Source organism: Poecilia reticulata, linkage group LG23 (genome assembly GCF_000633615.1).
Source record: "Poecilia reticulata strain Guanapo linkage group LG23, Guppy_female_1.0+MT, whole genome shotgun sequence".
In the NCBI taxonomy this organism is placed as follows: Eukaryota; Metazoa; Chordata; class Actinopteri; order Cyprinodontiformes; family Poeciliidae; genus Poecilia; species Poecilia reticulata.
Genome location: NC_024353.1, coordinates 5,829,578 through 5,843,710, shown reverse-complemented (window position 1 = coordinate 5,843,710; position 14,133 = coordinate 5,829,578). Strand labels below are relative to the sequence as shown.

General features: G+C 39.3%; 2 protein-coding genes across 16 annotated transcripts in view; both read right to left on the bottom strand.

The window, feature by feature from the left end:
* Window positions 1-7,784, bottom strand: part of LOC103459282 (ELKS/Rab6-interacting/CAST family member 1-like) — a 126,387-nt gene extending 118,603 nt beyond the window's left edge. For 7 of the 15 annotated variants that reach the window (XR_001776221.1, XM_008400730.2, XM_017302865.1 and 4 more), the window contains exon 1: window positions 7,525-7,783. The gene's annotated coding sequence lies outside the window, so the exon portion shown is untranslated. Of the gene's footprint in view, window positions 1-7,524 lie in introns of all 15 variants that reach the window. The other 8 variants (XR_532714.2, XR_532715.2, XM_008400736.2 and 5 more) reach the window with 2 other exon arrangements.
* A 2,150-nt stretch (window positions 7,785-9,934) lies between these two features.
* LOC103459280 (E3 ubiquitin-protein ligase TRIM39-like) lies at window positions 9,935-12,230 on the bottom strand. Its single transcript, XM_008400726.1, has 2 exons — window positions 10,565-12,230; window positions 9,935-10,117 (listed from the first exon to the last, which is right to left on the bottom strand). Exons 1-2 carry the CDS (start codon window positions 12,228-12,230, stop codon window positions 10,095-10,097), a joined length of 1,689 nt encoding a protein of 562 aa, XP_008398948.1. The 3' UTR covers window positions 9,935-10,094.
* Between the last annotated feature and the right edge of the window lie 1,903 nt (window positions 12,231-14,133).

The window sequence follows — 14,133 nt, the reverse complement described above, 5'->3', positions numbered from 1 at the left end:
GAAGTGTCCAACCTGTGCAGGCTACAGGGTTGAAATGAGCCTATGTCAACAGTGAAGGAGCATTTTGAAATTTTCTCTCTTAAAATGAGTCAACACTCAAGCTCGTTATGTTTCCTTGGAGACAATGATGTCACCCGCAGATCAGCAAACACATGAACCGCTGGACACACGAACCGGTCATCTGATCCAGATTCTCCCCTTACGGGAAGGCAACCCTCTGCATACTTAATGACAGGAAAACCTGGCCTCCTGTAAGTGTGTAACTGCTGCAGTGGTAAACGCTTTATCATCTGAAGCTTTTGAATCTTCCTGCCCCTTTTCGCACTTTTTAGTCTGAATCCTGTGATTTTTTTTTATTTTGATTTTTTTAAATCAAGGTCTGTGGGCAGAGAGACATTGAAGCCAAACACACCCTCACGCTGGGACGCCACGTAAACAAGGACCATCTGCTCCATCTCCCCTCAGGCCAAAAAACACACACCTGGAAAGAAACAGGCCAGGACCCTGCCTCCAGTACACACACATACACACACACACACACACACACAGGGATTTTACTTTTACATCTACAGTTAGGAACAAATGTACGTAGACAAATCAACTTGCTTACAGACAACTAAAGCATATAAAATACATGATCTTAGGGGATATGCAGATACTTTTATTCATAAAACGCTTAAATACAAAAGTCCAAATTGACAGGCGAGTTGGTGGATGAATATCTCACCTTTCCAATTAGGCTTGGGCGATATGGACCTAAAGTTTTATCATGATACCTTGTGGTGCTTAAGATAATGACGAAAGTGGCAAGTTGTATTCATTAGCTTTTTTGTAACTGTATGGCTGTGACCACATGACACAGCAATCATAGTACTCTTGAAAAACAAACCTATTCGTAACAAGCTTCTTGAAGACACCAGTCACATAAAGATGTGTGATTTGTATCACTGACCAGCACATAGCAACTGCATTTAATCATATGTTCAAATTTATTACCTTTATTGATAAATGATATGATAAACACCAACCCTTATATATCTGGATCAGATATAGAAATTCAAACCTAGTTTATAGCTCTTCTGTTGAGAAATGAGAGGAAGTGTTGGTTTGGGGGTTTGCTGCCCCTCCTCCCTTCAGAACCTACTGACCTGTAGATAACATATACTCTCACGTCCCAATTCTCTCTCTATAGCGTCTAAACATGCTAAGGGTTTGGTTCTATTCAAGCATTTACTGGACAAACACCCCCCCACACACATGCTAGAGTCACTCATTCATCACATGATTATACAAAGCACACAATCGTCTTTTTATTTTCACTGACCTCGTGGAAAGCGCAACACACGGCGGCCTTGTTGTGTTTTCAGGTTAACCGGTCTGAGGGTCACATGAAGAACCCAGTGAGCGACGCAGGTGGGTGATTTCTATCTGGTGGTTTTAGGTGCTGACTGAGCCTGGGTTTATCTGCAGTGTTTCCTTGATCTTTTCTGAACAGGTGATCAATAAAGGGGTCAAAGGCAAAAAGATACAGAAAATACTTGAATCACGCGATCCCCCTACTAATGCTGGAGGATAGTTTGTGTTCACTCTCTATGGGCAAGACTGTCAATTTAATCTGGGGGCTTTAATGATGAATTGGAACTTTTTTTTTTTCCAGACTGGAATGATAACACAGCCAGTTACCCCGATGAATTTCAGAACCCACAATTTGATTTTGTGTCCTTTAGAGAGTTGCACCTCAACCACAGACTTTTTGTGGATATGAAATACCCTGTGGGGTAAATCTGGTAGGATATTTAGCCGCTGCTCTGGTAAGATAAGATTTTAAAAAATGGTTTTAGTTTGCTTGCCAAGCAGAAAAAGCAACGAGGGGAGAGTCTGAAAACACGCTGGTTTTCATACATATATACGTAATTAATCTGCTAATATCGTTTTAGATTTGTGTTCATCTGAGCATAATGATTTTTTTTTTTTTATCATTAGTCGATGTATCAAAATCAAAACATTATACTGTAATAATGAATGTTGTAATACTTCTGCAACAGTAGAGTATATTGCTTCTCTGTTTTAATTAAGAGCCTTTAGGTCATGAATTACATTTCTGTTTTAAACTAACTTTTGGTTTCACGTTTCATTTAATTATTATGCGGAAAACACTGGGAAATAGAGAGTATACAGTTATAAAGCTGTTAACTGTGGCCTGAATCTGATTTATTAAGCGTCTGTCAGTATAACAACACAAGTGCTGACTGTTAAGACTAAAACCTGATTAAAGAGGATTTAAACAAGCATTTAATTAAACAAATTGAACATGTAGCCAGTGCTGAACATGGTTATACTGAAAAAATATAACTTTTTTTCCCCATTCTTTGTGACGCCTCCAGTCCTGAGGAAGAAAAGCATCAACTAAGAAGAAGTTCTTCTTCTTGATTCTTCCGTTTCTTCCCTTCACAACCTCTCACTTTCACCTGCAGCATTCCTGAATGCTGCTCAGCATGTTCTATTTGTGTGACAACAGCGCATGCATCTATCGCAGGGCAACAGCGTGACACAGAAACGCACACGGCTCAGGCTAAACAATTTTGTCAAAGTTTGTGTCTCGCCTGAAGGATCGGCGCTCGATGAAGACACATTTTATTCATGTTGGATATTTCTGCTCTCCTGTCGGGCTGGTGAGATTCGAAGTGGCTTGAAAGGACTCGCTGGTGCTGTATGTCTGACTGAGTCATCCCAACTCGCCTCGCTGGCGGAGGAAGCTGCACTTGTTCTGAGCGTAATCTGTCTGATGATTTAAGGAGATTACCTGCCACTCACCAGTCTCAGCGCTTTCAACTTTCACTGTTTCTTTTTCTGCAGCAGCAGCAACAACAACAGTGCTGACAGTACAGTTGTTTTCTGTTTTCACTGCACCCCAGGCGGAGATGTATAAAAAGCCCTAAAACATAATATTTTATTGCCGGATCATAATCTCACAATGGGAAATTTAGGACAACCCCACCTTTCATTTGAGCTCACTAATTCAGAGGGGAACAAAATGTCATCCCTGCATCAGTCAGTGGGACAATGATCCAACACACATAGAGCCAGGTCAACACAAAATACTTCACCAAACACAAAGAATACGCAACTGCTATAAAATATATTTTCGAAGTGGCATCATTTTCCTAACAAAGTCAGCTGCTATTTTGTTCTGTTCAACTGAGAAAAGGCAAAGATTTCCCCTCAACTGTTCACATCTCTGACTGTTTCAGCGGCAACAGCGTAATGAACAAAAACTAAAAATCAACGTCACTGCCAACTGAAACAAGCACACAAGAAATTAATCCGCTAATCTGTAATCTGTTTTGATAATGTATTATGTATTAAACGGTGCTAATAGGCCAAAATAAAACCCCTAAACTAAAAAAAAATCTGATATTCTCCTAAAAACTATTTCAAAATGGTTCAAAGACGTGCTTTCCGTCCTATGATTCCTGTTTTGCTTTTGAGTAGATAAAATAAAAATATAATAAATAAAAAAAGTTGTCACAATTAATAAATTTTGTAGTGTACGACTGCTAAAAAAAAAAAGTGGAGTCATGTTAAAGTCCTTTTTTCCACTATTGTGAGTGAAAACTCTTCACATAAAACTTACTTTTCAGGAAATAATGAAACCCTCAGGCTTCCTAATGTAAATCCACACTGTTTGTTAACACTCAGTCTTGTTATACTTTTTACTAGACCTGCATCAGTGGAACCACAGATGAACAATGGAGTTGATTCAGGAAAAGAACAATAATTAACATGCAAGTTTTTTTGCCTTATTTTTCTATGTTAGATAAAATGTGTCACTACAGAAACGACTCAAGAGTTAATTTAATTAAATATCCGTGTAATGATGACAGATCTGGATCTGCTTTAAAGAGGACAATCTCTGCTCCTCTGTGGTTTCTGGTGTTTTTTGCAGCTTTAAATAAATGCAACCCAACGTGAAACCAGAGGAAGTTATTCACTCCCACAGAAAGCACTGCTTCTGTCTGCCTTTCAACAACTTCTTCAAAAACAATCCTGACAGTCGGCCTCCTCACGTGAGAAATTTCTGGGCAAAAACCAAGCAGTTGTGCAAATTAAGAAGCGACAGAGGGAGCATCTTGTTTAATCGGACAAACTAAAAAGTGTGAATGGAAAACTCCCAACTTGTGCAATTTCTGTAAAAATGCTGATCCAAACAGTAATACTGCGCCTTGAAAAAATGTGCAAAAAGTCAAATTTTTCAGCTCTAGCTATATATTCAGACTAATAATATATCATCTTAACATCAATATGAGCAAAATAAAGCATCACAGAGTTACTGTGACTGAGATAAATATTTGCAGATTAAATAACCATGTCAGTAATATGGTTTTATACTTGTTTGACGCCGCAGTAAACGGGTTAGGAGGAGAAAATTCAGATGTTTTCTAGTCATTAAGAAAATAAAGCTAAACTGGTTCATTCCCAAAAACAGCAGATGTTGACAGATGAAGCCTTTACAATTAATCATACTGTTGCATTGGGGGGGGGAGAATGTGATACAGAGAAAGATAAATTGCATTGCTGGATCGGCTGCTTTGTAAATAACAGTCAACCCGGGAATGCAATACATGTTTCACCAAACAAACCAAATGTGGCAAGTAGCATTGCCCCGAGGTATTTCAGCTTCCCAAACTTCCCCAAAATTCTTTAAGCACCAACCAGATTATTTTTTTAAGTGCTTAAAAAAAATCTGTATTAATTGTCAGATACTCCAGTCTACTTCATTCATCCATTGTCTTCACAAAATGAGCCCCGGTGCAGATTCCCACCATGTCAGTGTTTGAGCAGACTGGGATTTATTTAGCACAGCTGTAAATTGAAGTGAAGTGAAGTGAAGTGAGATTTTGCTGTTTAGCTGTAAGCGTTTGTGATTGGGCGTCATTCCAGGCCCTGTCTCTATGTAAGGGCACAACACTGAAGGCAAATCATTATGACAGTGTGCTGCTGAATTTTGCACTAAAATCCAAACTTTTCAAACTTGGGCAGATTTATGAATAGCGTTCTCCAGAATCTGGGTGGCAAAGTCTAAAAGTAAATTCATATTTTAATGCAGCAGCGTAATCTTAAAGTGAAAAAATTCAACCTTTAATTTTAGTTCACTCAAAGTTACAAAAACAAAAGTTTAAAGGCATCAAACACTCCTGGTCGGTTTGTTTTAATTGATGAAATTGTGTTGATTGACGTAGGTTATAAACTCTTCTCTCATAGGTCCAACAGTCTGTGTTAGGTTTTTCTCTTCAGTCTGCACAGCTCTGTCTGCAGTAGGAGGTATAAACACAGGAGAGCACAACACTGATACCGAACAGATAGGATCAGTTCCAGGCTACTGTGGACCACAGGAAGTGAAGTCATGATGCAAGCAAAGCGCCCGTATAATCAAATGGTTCACACGTCACGTCACCTCTTTATATATCTATGCAGAGATTCACATTCTGCTTATCTAATCCTGGCTGCTGTTTTCCTGACCAAAAAGGAAGAAAAACAGAGTAAACGTACTGCTGAGACTTGATAATTAACACAAAAGCAGGGGAAGTGCAAAACTAATCCAGGCGAGAGCAAGAGGGAGAGCCGAACTCCTCCAGGCCTATTAGGGATAGGAATGTGTTTGCACAGTCAACTTGCCAGGTTAAACAGGAGGAAACCAAGAGGTGAAGGTGACTCAGTCTTTTTAACAGTAATTCTCATCACATTAAGGAAAAAAAAAAACAACTAATATGAACAAGTGTTTCCCGACTGACTGAAGAGACCTCAAGCCACCTGCCTGACTAGTAAAAATATATTTTTAGACACTGTTTGAAGACGATTCTCTCTACTTCAGGTCCATCATGTTAATGTAAAACCATGAAGGCCTCGGGGGATTTCAATAACCTTTGATGTGGGACTTCTTCTCAGATGTTGCATAAGTTAACTATTGAAGTTTGTGGGTAGTGTGGACATTTACAGTACTGTACTCTGCAAAATAAACTTTTTCACTTCAGAGTTTCTGCGGGTTTCACCAACTCCAATTTAAAACTTCTTAAGGCCATTATGAATTGAATTTAAGCCAAATATATCCACAGAAATATACAAATAAATAAATTCGCACTTACTCATGATAGTCGCAGAAAGCTAGCCTGCTAGCTAGCTAGAAAGGGTAGTTAGCTAGTTAGCGGTCTCGAAAAGACGTCTGTACGCTCCTCAAACTCCCGCGAGAAATAAAAATACATAGACTATGCTAGATTAAATAGTCCTATGATTGACATATTAAATGCCAACTTACTTTCTAAAAAGTAAATTGAATAAATTCGCCTCAATTTTAGCTACATAAATTTAAGACTTTTTAAGGATGCGCGGACATTCTGCACTGAGTCACGCCACAGGTACAAACTTTAATTCGCCTTATGATTGTTTTTGTTGTGTATAATTTTGAAGGGGAAGGAAAACAAACATCCCTCTGCAGCCGACTGAGCTCAATCTTTTCACAAAGAAGAATGAATAAACATAGAAAGACTTGCAGCGGAAAGGGCAGCAACAGTTGGCTCTGTAACAGAGCAGTTCGATGTCCAGCTGGTTTTGGACGCATCTCCTGCTCCAACAATTTTCTAGAAAGAGCCTGGTAGAAAACACACGGGGAGTTGTGGGGTTCTACAAAGTTCTGACTTGGGTGGATTCAGCACAAGCGTGCACATTGTGAAAAACCATCATGAACCCCCTTCACAAATCCCACTAAGATGCATTAAAGTTCGCAAACAAAACGTGGAAAAGCTAAAGGGGTGTGACCGCTTGTGCAAGGCACTGTAAATCTGTCCAGTGTTTACAGAAACTTCAGTGGAAGGAAGCAGCTCAGTTCCCTGGCTGGATGTTGCAGGGGTGGTGCCACGAAATGAAGCTGTGGGCGGGCGGAACCAGTAGGAAACCACGGCTCCCTCCCTCCTCCACCACCACCACCACCGTCCCCCTGCCCAGATCAACATAATCACATCAGATTTTAGGTTTTGCACAAGTTGATTTGAAAATGCAATCACCGCTTGAAGTTGCTTGATGTGCAATATCTCAGCTGATGAGGTCCCAACAGGAGATGCAACTTATAGCTATTGATAAGTGACTCATACGTGGTGCAAATGTAGCTCTCAGTCTGTCAGCAGCTTCATGTGCAGCCAGCAGATAATCGCCTTTAGAGGCATGGAGAGACAAGACGAGGTGCTATTAGCTTGTTGTACCGGGGAAAGCCTGTAGCTGCATGTACAATATTTAGCGGGATGACTCCACACACTGTCGTTGTGGGTCTGTCAAAGAGCCTCTTCCTCTCAGCTGACCCGAAACTCCTGCGGCCATCAATTTTTAATTGTGTTTATCCCGACGTCCCCGTTATTCCTGAGCGAGAAGGAGCCGGCATGACTTACAAACAAGCACACATGTCGGGTTGTGTAATGAAACATGCCCGTGGATACGCACACCGCTTCAGACTGCCAGCTAAGTTTCAGTACTCACTGCGGCTGTGTTGACCCCCTCGTTGTGAAAGAAGAAAAAAGGCCAGTCACAGATCTTCTCCAGTTTTTCTGCTGCTGTCAGCCATCAAAGTGACGCCTCGGAGCGCAACTGAATCCCAGATATGATTTGAAGCTGTCTTCAAGGGGTGTCTCCCTGTTTTTCCGTGTCTGCCTCCCTGTCTCCGTCCGTGTCTCCTGCCTATCTTTCCCTCTTTTCCGTCTTTGCCAGCTCTTCCCACTGGTGACTTCCCCGCTAGTGATGCGCCGCCCATAGCTGAGCCGGCTATATTTGCTAGCTCATTTTGGGAAGGCTTTGCATTCATACCGTGGACAACGGTATGAATGCAGATGATGGAGGAAACAAAAATTGTGCATGCATTTGTAGGTAAACATATTTGATGCTGTCAAATTTTTATCTTTTATCAAATTATAGGTACAATTATTGTGATACATAGCTTTGTATAAATTTTTAAATAATCAGATTTTTTTTTTTGCATTGATGTTTTATTGCATTATTTTAGCGTCAAAACTTGATTTTAATGCGTTATTCAGGATAAAAATAAATAAATTTTAAAAAAAGTTTCGTTCATGTTGATCCTAGCCAAATGATACGGATCCCGGAAAAGAGGTGGAATTCCCATCACTGTTCCTCGTTGCTTTCCTGCTCTGGCACTCCCGTGACGTCAGGAAGATGGAGCGCGCGCCGACTGGGTCTCGTGCACGCCACTATAAACTACATTTAAAAATGACAACTCTCAAATTTCGCCTTCGTCCTGCTTATTAGCCAGGTTACAAAAGTCTGAGACATTCAAAAATCTTTAAATTATAAGTTAACGATAGCATAGGAGCTAAATTGAATGAAGTCGATGTACAAACAGAGCCAATGTATCTCAGTGCTGGTAAAATGTTATCTGAGGCAATATGTTCAATAGAGGACATTTTGTTAATTGTAGCTAAACGAATGTTTTATTTAATTGTGAAATTTCCAGTAAAACAGTCCTAATTAAATGTTTTTTAAAGATCAAATAAGTTAATGCAATATTAATTATAAGGTGGATTAAAAGTCTATTTAGAAATGAGATGTGGCTTTACAAAAAGAATAACCAGCGAGTCTCCCAAGAGGCCCCATCATAACTCTGGAGGAGCTGCAGAGATCAACAGCTCAGGTGAGAGTATCTGTTGACAGAAGATTTACAGCTTTGTAAATCTGATTTGACTTAACTTCAAAGCCAAATAAAAATAAAGATCTCATCACTAACTGCTAAATTAATATAATCTCAACTAATAATCTTTGCTGTGAAAACATCTCTTAGTGGTACAAACGGCATCAAATCAGCACCAGAAGAGATGGCCTTTACAAAAGCAGGCATCACGGTTCATTGGTGATAGATATTATTTGTGACATCATGCCCAGAAAGCAATACCAGTGGCATTAACAGTAACCTTCAGCTTCTGATGAATGTTTTCATCTCTGTCACATACTCAGAAATTCATAAATGTCTCCTGCAGTCACTTTAGACTGAGAAAAGCTTATGGATATTTTTTTTTTGTCAGATTCAAAATCATACGTTAAACTGGTTTCATTTTCTCTCCAAAAATATATTTAACTGACTTTAACTAAGTATGTCAGACTGATGCTCCAAAGCTACACGTCAGATGTTGCATGTATTTGCCCAATTCAGTGTATTTGAAGAGCAAATTGGGCCTATTTCGGGATTATGTCTCTAATCCGCACAATTATCCATCATCCTAAAGAAAACCAGACGTTGACCTTCGTCAGAGAGACACAGAGTCAAACATTTACAGTGTCCCAGTTCCCTGGGCGCCAGTCAGTCAGAAAGCTGAGGTAAAAATAACCCACTGGCTTAAGTTCCCCTTGAGAAAAACACATCAGTGGAGGTGGACCGCTGCAATTTTCTAAATCCGTGTCCACTAATTTCACCAGAAGTGGGAACTTCTGTTTGCTGGATGTGCATCTTTCATTTCTGTCACGATTTAAGTATTCCAATCTAAAATAGTAACCTCAGTCATTGAAAGTATGGGATCAGTAAAATATTCTCTTTATGAGTAAGAATATCCGGCTATAAGAAGAGAATTTGACATGCTTAAGTATAATTTTAATGAAAGCAATTTAATAAACAATTGTACAGTACATAAATCAGACAAACTATCCCATTCTAGGCCTTGTTTAGAATGTAGTAGAAATGTAATTCATTGTCCCACATTAGCAAGTTAGAGATAAGTGGAAGCATTCGTATTTACACAGTAGTAAAATAGATCAAAATAAGAGTTTGCAGCATTAGAAAATGTTAATTGTGCAGTTATTAAAATCAGCATGCTCAGATTAAAACAAATGTGCAGCTGCATAAGGTAATTGAAAATGTACAAAATGTGTGTATTCGTGCATAAAAAAACAACAAATTACAAAACGCAAAAAAAATGTGCAAACAAGAGCAGAAATGTTGTTTGAAATAAAAGAAAGCGTGCAGAAAAATTCTGCAAATAACACATGTATTGAGTATTTGAACAAAAAAAAGGAGGCTCTGTCACAATAAGAAATGTATGTCACACTTAACGTAGTTTTAATCCAGCATCTGAAATCCCAATAAAATGCATTAAAGTTTGTGGCTATGGTGTGGAGGAAAAATATTTGTAATATTCGTCTGGTTCAATAAAAAGCATGTGATCTTTATTTAGTCTTTGTCATCAGATATTTGTTCCTCAGCTGTGAGGGACCCGATGAACTGATACCCTAATAATGGAGTTGAATATTTATGAAACATTACTGCCACTTAGTGGTCAGATTTGAGTATTGCAGAAAAATGCACAACAAACGGTGACTCATTTTCAGACTAGTGAGGCCATCTGGCAAAAGTAAGAGAATGATTCACACTATTCTGAACCTTTTAGTCAGATATGTTTCCCCTTACCTCTTACTGTAGCTTAAGGTTTGCTTACAGGGGTGATAACAAGACCATTCCCGTAATATTCATATATTCCAAGCACAGGGTATATTTTTGGTCTGTGAATGGATGAAATACCTGCCACTGAGGAAAGAAATGATCTGAAAGGTGTTGTCTCCACGAATGAACCTTCTGTAAATGTGCATATCTCAGACCTGGCGTCCACATCGTAGAAAGAGACTTTATTCTCCTCGTAGTCAACAAACACCCCGACTGTCCGAATTTGGTTCAGAAGCATTTCGTTGTCTAATATCCACACCCCATCCCTAGAGGTAGGAACGGAGTAAATCTCTCTGTTAATATGCTCTTTGACCACTCCTACGAGCCATCTTTTACAGGTGCCGACCTGGACTTCATAGTAGAACCTGCCTGATGAAAACCCATCCTTTGCCAGTACGCAAGGCAGGTATTTAAATGGCCTGCCAAAGAAAGAGGAGAAGATCTGCTGACGTCCAGGAAAGGTCAGTCGCTTCCCATTGTCAGACACCTTGAGCCAATTGTTGGCTGTGTAGGGGTCCAGAGTCACGTCCACTGCATTGCATTGCTGGATCATCATCAGCTCGTCCTGAGGCTGACTCCACAGCTCGGGTAGAAGATTGTTATCGGTCATATTTTCAGCTGCGTGCGACTGTGTAGAGGCATCACAGGAATCAGGCGACCTAACCTTTTGGATCAGCATCTCCATCTCATTTCTGAGCGTTTCTTCAATCTGGCCAACAGACTTTTTTACCATCTCTATATGGCCATGCTGACCAATGTCAGGAATGTCTTGTGTCATTCGCAAAATGGAGTCAGTAGGTTGGTCCATCAGATGAGTGTTCTCAGACGTTACACTGAATAGGTAGTTCTGCAGCAAGGAGAGGTAGTCTTCTGACTGCATAAGTTGTTCAATGTCACATCGTAGTCTTCTCACATCAGAAATACCTTGCTCCAGCAGAGTTGTCTGATCTTCAGCTTGTTTCCCTATGTCTTTCTGCTTCTGTTTAATCGCTTCAACCAGCTCACCCTGATATTTTCGTACGGAGGCAACAAAAGCGGTTAAAATTTTTACAGTTTCTCTGATTTCATCCATTGTAGTTTCCCTGCTCTTTTCCACAAAGAATCTGATATTTTTAACACTCTCTGATTTGGAGTTCTCCGTCTTTTTCATCTCTGAGGTCACGTTCTCATACATGCCTCTCCAGTCTTCAAAGGCGCGCTCCAGTGGAACAGCCTCGTGGCCCGTGTGGTCATCGTTCAAACACATCATGCAAACACACTGCTGGTCTGTGCGGCAGAAGAGCTCCAGCATCTTGTCGTGTTTCTTGCACACCCTGTCCTCCAGGTTGGGCACAGGATCAATCAGCTTGTGTTTCTTCAGGTTCTGGTGGGACTCCAGGTGTGGCTCACAATATGAGGCCAAACACACCAGGCATGTCTGGTGGGCTTTGAGCTTCGGCTTGGTGCAGACGTCACAGGGGACCTCTCCTGGTTGGGCGATGATCTTAGGTCCACCCTGTACTCTCATGCGGTTGAAATGCTCCACCACATCTCTGAATTCTGTGTTGACCTTGAGCTTTGGTTTATTACCCAACCTTCTCTTACAGAGTGGACACTGTGCATTGTTCAGACTGTTCCAGTACTGGGTGATGCAGCCCTTGCAGAAGTTGTGTCCACACAGAGTGGAGACGGGCTCTTTGAACTCGCCCAGACAGATTGAACACAGGACCTGTTCTTCATACAGGATGCTGCAAGCTGAGGCCATGTCTGAAAAGGACAAAATGTATTTAAAATGTTGAAATTAATGCTTTATGAGTGCACTGCTGACACTCCTTTTGCTCTGTCCTACTATAGAAAATACAGAAGATTGAATCTACAAAATTTTATTTAAAATCGTCAAACAAAATTTAATGCGTGAAAAAGAAACTCGTGCAAAAACAAAATGCATGTTTTAGATAATTTTATATTTTTAGTGGGGAAACAGTGACCCATACCAATTCAGTCCCATGTGGAAAAAGTATTCGCCTGTGCCTCTAAGGCGTAAATATTTTGGAAAGATGAGTTTATTCACAGGTGAAAGGTTTTGGAGTGGCCAAGTCAAAGTCTATCTAGATCTTAATCTTGATTCTGTAGTTCGGAAGCTTTCTATCACTCAATTGAAATAAAAATTTCTCCACAGTAAAAAGAAAAAAAAAAGAGAAGAAAAGTGATGCAGTTGTGGCTCAAACAGCTTTCAGGAGAAAATTACTTTGTCACACAGGACTCGGGTTATTTATATCTCATATTACAACGTTAGTGATTTAAAACATTTAAGAGTGACAACAAAGTTAGAAAGCTGGAAGAAGATAAACATATTTTCACAGGATTGTATGACTAATTAAGTGATAACTTAATTAGTCATACAATCCTAATTAACCCTTATTACTGTAGTTGATGTAAGTAATTTCACTTTAAATCTACAATTTAGCGCTTCACAGTAAGTGCTAAGCAATAGAGTGTATACATTACAATTATATCTTAGCTCCATGTTACTAAGATTACTTTATTGCCTTCTGCAATAGTTTATGAATTTTGCTATGTTTATATCATGTGTTCGATCTGGCATTCATTATGTTGTCAAAACACTTTATATCGACTAACTTGGGGACTTTGTGTCCTTACATAACCTTCTGAGATAGAAAGAAGTGTGGCTGACTCCCAGTTCTTGTTTCGAAACGCAGAAATACACACTGTTTTGTTCAATTTGCAGGAAAATTAACCGTAAAACTAACACAATTTGTCCTCATGAATACTTTTAAGACTAATCTCCTAAGCTGTATGTGCAAAGTCAGACAGTTTTGTTTATAGTTTTTCAGTTTGATAAATAAACATGTTTACAGTTCTCTGGATCTACCATAATAGTCCAATATTCTCTATCTTTTCAATCTGTGCGGATCTTTAGTTAACTTCAAACGACTATGTTTATTTTTACTCTTTCTAAAATTAGAGCTAAACAAAACGGGTGTAATACCTGCTGAGCTGCTCGTCCTTTGAATAAGAAACGTTTCCCTTCAGACATGTAGGTTTCATTTCTCTGCAACTGTTGCACAATCAGATTCTGCCCGCCTCTTCCTCTCCAGGGAAAAGAAACGACACAAACAGCTGCTTTTCATTTGTTGGGCAGTCTGATTAATTTTGTTTTTTTCTCAACAGGAACCGTGGACAAAGAAAAGGCTTCTTCATATCCCAAACAGTTTTACATTTAATTCTGTAAAGGTATTTTCAAATTGTTAAATATATATGTTGCAGCATAGAAAAAGCAAAAAGTAGTGGGGTATTGTATGGACAGGTAAACACAGGTTAAATTATGCCGTCAATTGGCATAAGTTAACGGATGAAATCATTTATCTCAATAGGTGGAATACAAACTGAATCACCTTATGAGCATTTATGACACCTCAAGGAGAACCGGGTATAGACAGTGGATGAATGGACAGAATTCCTAATTTTCGAACATGAAATAAAAACTAAAAATAAAAAAAATCAGATGCCATACTGATAGGCTAATATTGAGTTAATGATGTGATTGTTTGACAAAATCAGACCCAATCATTCAGAATTTATATACGTAGTATTATCTTAATACAAAAAATTGTTTTATTGTTCCAGAAATATAAATGTTTTTTTTT

Excerpts from the sequence above, each read along its gene's own strand:
- LOC103459280 (XM_008400726.1), bottom strand. The coding sequence starts at position 12,230 with ATGGCCTCAGCTTGCAGCATCCTGTATGAAGAACAGGTCCTGTGTTCA. Across the intron at positions 10,118-10,564 it reads ATTTCTTTCCTCAGTGGCAG|ATGCTGGATTAAAACTACGT; the intron begins GTATTTCATCCA and ends TTGGGATTTCAG.